General features: G+C 33.4%; 1 protein-coding gene across 1 annotated transcript; it reads left to right on the top strand.

Annotated features, from left to right (window-relative positions):
* Positions 1 to 3,004: 3,004 nt before the first annotated feature.
* LOC149879157 (uncharacterized) lies at positions 3,005 to 3,971 on the top strand. Its single transcript, XM_090071288.1, has 3 exons — positions 3,005 to 3,125; positions 3,214 to 3,487; positions 3,560 to 3,971. The coding sequence occupies exons 1-3, from the start codon at positions 3,005 to 3,007 to the stop codon at positions 3,969 to 3,971; spliced, it is 807 nt and encodes a 268-aa protein (XP_089927414.1).
* Positions 3,972 to 6,000: the final 2,029 nt, after the last annotated feature.

The following is a 6,000-nucleotide window of genomic DNA, read 5'->3' on the forward strand; positions in this document are numbered from 1 at the left end:
TTGAAAAAAATAATTCTGAGGATGGGGTTTTTTATGGCTAAGACATGGTCAAAAAATGGGGTGAGCCACCTCCCGCCTTTTTATACCACTTCTATTCTGAAATATATATCTTGGTAATTACCAAGTATTTTGCACTTGAATGTATTTCAAGTATTTTGTCCAAGTTTTCGAGTCAGTTAACTAAAGAAAGCTGCCTTCGAAGGCTTCTCTGTCTCGTTGAAGTGTTCATGAATGTCAACATATGACAATAGATAAACACTTTTGCGGAGTATTAATTGAAATTTATCCGTTAGATCTTTTCATCAGCGTGTCCGGTGAAAAGTTCAGGTATTTTAAACTACCAATTAATATGAGCTGTCATACGCTGAAGTTGAAAACATTTTCCATATTATCAGGATGCAGTTTGTTTTTACACTATCCTCTCCTAATTTCGCTGCGCTGACATGATTAGATGATCACAAAAGCTTCGAAGATTGTGGAGGATCACTAAAACCCTTTCAAATTGATGTAAAAAATTAGTAAAAGACTTTTTTTACGGTTGCACAGTGAGTTAGGGATGAGCAAAATCCCCCAAAACCATCTTCTATAAAATTTCTATAAAATCTATAAATCTTCTATAAAACCATCTTCTGTAAAATTTCTTTCGGGGAAATTTCTTTTTTTAAATGAAATCTAAAGACTCCCCAGCACTCAAAAACTGGTTTAATTTATTCCCAACTATGATTTTTGAGCACAGTATACCAATTTTACCACGGAAAGGTCAATATGTTGTTTTTCAAATATTGGTCAAAATAAGAAAAACATAATAAAGAAAAATGGCCAGAAAGACCATTTTAGAACATTTTAATACTATAAAGGGATATATTAGTCCAAAGACACCATAAGTTGAAGTAAGAAGTATGAAAATTTGTTTTTTAATTGATTTTTTTCAAAGTGTTTTTCATTAAAATCCCTTAATATTCTCAACCTATTTTTTCACAGTTAACTTTACACAAGCAGAAAAACACTAGGCCCCACATGTGATCAACTTTAAATGATATATATATGAAACTTTAATACTAAATTTTTTGAGCTCACCTGAGCGCAGTAGGTGCTGAGCCTTTTATTATAAATGATACTATTCATTAAATTTTGCCAAAAAAAACTGTATATAACAAGTATTGTGAATATAGCACAGGGAAGGAGAAATTTAAAAAAATTTCTCCAACAAGTTGTTCAAACTATTCATTGACATTTAACTAATCATTTAAGATGATACTGGTAAGAATTAGGGAGGAAGGCTAAGAAAATCATTTGGAGAGGCAATATCCTGGACCAAAAAGAGGAGGGCAGAGGAGAACAATTTAGAAAAAACTCTGGAGCAGGTCCTCATACCTTACTACAAAAAAATAAAGGAGGGGGAGGAAGGGAGGGAGAAGGACGCTCAAATTCTGAAGAAGATAAGAATCTCTCAGATTGATGGCTCAACAACTGAGCATAAGTGCTACACTGACATTGAAGCTTTGACCCTTCTTCTGGACTGTGGGTAAGTAGACAGGTTGGACACAGTTTTTTATTTAAATGATAATGCACAAATAGAAAGAACATTATACAGTTAACTTAGCCCTGCGATTATTAGAACAGTTATTAAACTAAATATATGTTAAATCTCATGCTGTTATCCTCTTAAACTCAAGTTTTGCTGTGGACATTAGCATTAGGGTGCACAAAAAATATAGATGTTTTAATTAGTTTTTTTAATGATTCTTTTATATTCAGGATTTCAATGTTTGATTACCAAAATATAAGAAATGGTGCCATGAGAAAGGACAGGAAGCTGTACCCCTCCTTCAACCATTTCACCAACATGAGAAGAGTTAGATGGTATTACAGCAGGGGATTAAAATGGCTCAGTTGACTTGCAAGATCTTCTCAATAATACAGCTAAGTGAACAATAGAGTGTGTTGGCTTAGAGATTCGGGCTAACAATCTCGTTATGATCTCTAAAGTAGGGTATGATGGTTGCACTAGACAGTCTGTTTGTAAACAGATGGTATCTAAGAATGTTGAGCTAGCCATCATAGCAGCAAAAGAATCCTTGTTTGTCACCTGCCTGAGTCCCCTACAGATCCGGAGCAAGGAAAAAGATAAGATTGTCTGGACAAACCCAAAACCCTCCTCCACACTCTATTGCAGGTCAATCAGGTTAAATACATAAAGGAGAACAAAGATGTCGTGGTGGAGGAGAGTAACTTTTTCAAGGAGTTCCAGGCTCTTCTTACAAGGTTGGATGGATTCATGATCTACCAAGAGCTGGAGGAGACCATGGTTGATGGAAAAAATGCCATCATTCTAAATAAAGTGTTTGACGCAACTACTAGTTGCAGCATCTGCGGCCTGAGCAGATCCTTCTTTAATGACCAGGAGAAGGTTTATAGAGTTGCGGCAAATCTCCAAGATATTAGATTTAAAAATGGCCTGTCCACCCTTCATTTGTGGATAAGGAGTATGGAGTGCTTCCTTAACATAGCCAATAGGCTGGATTTTAAGAAGTGACAGGCTAGGGAAGGAAATACTACAGCTAAAAAAAAACAGATTCAGGTTGCGTTGAGAGGTGATCTTGGTATCAGTGTTGATGTTCCAAAGTCACGAGGATCTGTAAACTCCAATAATCGCAAGAGAAAACAATTAAAACTATGTGTTACGTTAAAAAACTTAATATACTTCGATGATACATATTTAACTTTACGCAAATTCTGTAAAAAGATGGAAAATATCAAATAAGTATGCAAAAAAACACCCGAAAATGATAGTGCAGAACATATAAATTTAGATTCTGGAGAATTACCTACCATGAAGACACTTGGAGTTGTCTGGAAAGCAAAACCTGAGTTATTTACTTTTCATTCCTTCGCTACCAAAGAAAATGCAGTATATACAAAAAGATTTTTGTTAAAAAAAATGGCAACTTTGTTTGACCCATTGGGTTTTTTATTACCACACATTATTCGAATAAAAATAATAATGCAAAAGTTGAGGATTGACGGAATTGAGTGGGATGATCGAATTCTGGATAGGATTTTGAAAAATGTTGATCAAAGGTTTCAAGAACTAAAAGATCTTTCTATGATTAACGACTTCATCAGTTATAAATCGATCCATACAAGTTTTTACAGATGGGTCTTGTAAAGCATACGGTGCTGTTGCTTATCAACAATGTTTGTATGAAACAGGAGAAGTGACCTGCGTAGTCATAATCTCAAAGGCCCGAGTAAGTCCATTGCAATCAATCAGTATACCAAGACTGGAGTTACTTGGAGCTGTTCTTGGTTTACGACTTGCAGAGAAGATTTTTAAGACCTTGAAGCTTGAAATTAAAGACGTAACTATATGGTGTGATAGTCTTAACGTTTTATGGTGGATAAGGAATCACAATCGAAAGTTAAAACCATTTGTTGCTAATCGTGTCGGACTCATTCAATCAAAGACTGAACTAAAACAATGGAGGTACATACCTACAAAAACTAATATAGCCGACTTACCATCTTGAGGAACATCAGTAAATGAGTTAAAAAACAGTAATTTATGGTGGCTTGGACCAAGTTTTCTGAATTCTTTAAAGGAAAAATGGCCTCAGAATCACATTGAAATCACACAAGAAGTTTCAATTGAAGTAAAGAAAAACGCTGTGTTAATGAATTTCGCATTATCTTCCGAAGTAGTAAATCAATTACTTGATATAAATCAATTCTCATGTTGGAAAAGACTTGTCAGAGTAAACGGATGGATATATCGATTTATAAATAACTGTCGATGTAAAATTGATTTGCGTACGATAGGTGATATAACAGCTGATGAATATCATAAAAGCGAAAAGGAAATTATTGTTAAAGCTGAACAGGAAAGCTTCAAAGAAGAATATAACAACCTTAAAAAAAGAAGAAACAATATCAGTATCAGGCAAAATTATATCTTTAAATCCACAAATTAATGATGGCTTATTACGCTCTTGTAGTCGATTACAAAATGCTTACTACTTGCCTTACGATGTTAAGTATCCAACCATTTTGCCGAGAGGCCAAGTGATTACAAAATTGATTGTTAAACATTACCATGAAGAAGGAAATCATGTTATGGGAACAAATCAGTTACTAATAAAATTATCACAACGATATTAGATTACACGAAGACGAGAAGAAATCCGCGATGCTGAAGCAAAATGCAACAAATGTAGAAGAAGAAAATGTAAACTTGCTCAACAACTGATGGCTCCTCTGCTAGTAATTCGCTTAAAGGAACCACTACATGCGTTTGCTAGAATTGGCATTGATTTTGCTGGGCCTTTTCTAACTATGCAAGGTATAGGGAGGACAAAACAAAAAAGATACTTATGCTTGTTTACCTGTTTACTATCACTAGCAGTGCATCTCAAGATAGCTTATAATTTAGATACAAATTCATTCCTCAATACACTTTTTTGAATGGTGAATAGAAGAGGATTACCATCTATTTTCATTTTTGGGCATTCTTGATTCTATTTATACCGCTTTGATAAAGAGGGAAGCCATTCTCGCAACTATCTTTTCCAAAAGTGACGTAATAATTCGTAACATCGGCTTTTTCAAATATTGCAGATACTGCACGTTTTGCAGCCTTGATCATTGTCTCGAACACACCACCAAGATGAGGTCCTAGTGGAGCCTCATCTTGGTGGTGTGTTCGAAACAATGATCAAGGCTGCAAAACGGCAATGGCTTAGATAAGAATAAAATTACTAACTCTACGGCTGATTAAAGAATCAAGTACCACTTGATTCTTTAATCAGCCGAAAATAGATGACATTGTATTAGTCATTTCTCCGGATACAGCCAGAGTACCTTGGCCGCTCGGCTGTATCCGGAGAAATGACTAGTTCAATGAATTACAGAAGTATTTGAAGGAAAAGATGGACGTGTAAGAGTTGTAAAAATTAAAATTGGCGAAAAAGAATTTATAGATTGTTTCTTCTTGAGTTCGATAATTGAAAAGGTTTGATAGACTGGAGTCTATCAAAGAGGGGGAGAATGATCAAAAGAAATTTACATTAAAATTATTTTTGTAACTTGGATATGCCGATCCTATAATTATGCGTTGTTGTGGTATCTGGGTGCTTTTGTGTGAGAAATTACCATAAGTGTGCCATATATAACACATTTATGATGATTGTTAAAAAACCAATTTATCTATTTTTAACCGATTAAAATTATATAAATAGGATAAAAATATTATTTTTTATATGTTGATTAAAAAGTAACAAATGCGGTGTTGATCTTCAAAATATAATATAATACGCAATCGGTATTAATCTTGATCACCTTCGGATCACTCAGTGTCTTTTCTTACACATCCGCTTTTTATCGCCATTTACTCTATCGCTTGATACTACTACACAAACGATTAAAACACCAATAAAATTGAGAAATTATCATGATCCCACACTAAATAAAAAACAAGTTTTCTAAACTTAAAAAAAACCTAATTAAAGTTTTGGTTTATTATAGTAGTACACTGTGGGCCAGGTGGTGGAAAAAAAGTAAAAAAAAAAACATCCTCAAAAATTACATTATATACCATTTCAAAGTTTAAACATCTAGCTTTTATAAAATGCATATACTTTTGTATAACTATCATGCCGTTTGCATTTTAAGGTGTTGATAAAAAAGTTTTTTTTTCAAAATATTTTTTAAATTGAATAATTTTTTTGTGTTACTAACAAGCATAAAATAATTTATAATTTTAAAACCTATCATTTTTTTGCATAGCTCAAGTATTATCTTTCAAATGAGCTGTTGCAATACTATTTTGTACGTAAGTTATGTCAAATAAATTCATTACAAGTAATGGCGCATTTAAAGTTCTTTTTTTAGTTAAAATTTCATTTATAAAATTTGAGTAATTTAAAGTAATTTGAGATATGAAAGACATTGTCCAATACGTACATTATCAATATAAATTTGATTTATCATCCGCAGATGTCCTCA

Source organism: Hydra viridissima, unplaced genomic scaffold, assembly GCF_058129835.1.
Source record: "Hydra viridissima isolate aposymbiotic clone 2 unplaced genomic scaffold, HvirCarnegie_v1 scaffold_14, whole genome shotgun sequence".
NCBI classification, from domain to species: domain Eukaryota; kingdom Metazoa; phylum Cnidaria; class Hydrozoa; order Anthoathecata; family Hydridae; genus Hydra; species Hydra viridissima.

Bases quoted from the DNA above. Each gene is read 5' to 3' on its own strand.
- LOC149879157 (XM_090071288.1), top strand. From the start codon at position 3,005: ATGCAAAAGTTGAGGATTGACGGAATTGAGTGGGATGATCGAATTCTG. The intron at 3,126-3,213 runs GTTATAAATCGA...TGTATGAAACAG, and splicing joins TATGATTAACGACTTCATCA to GAGAAGTGACCTGCGTAGTC. The intron at 3,488-3,559 runs GTACATACCTAC...GTTAAAAAACAG, and splicing joins ACTGAACTAAAACAATGGAG to TAATTTATGGTGGCTTGGAC.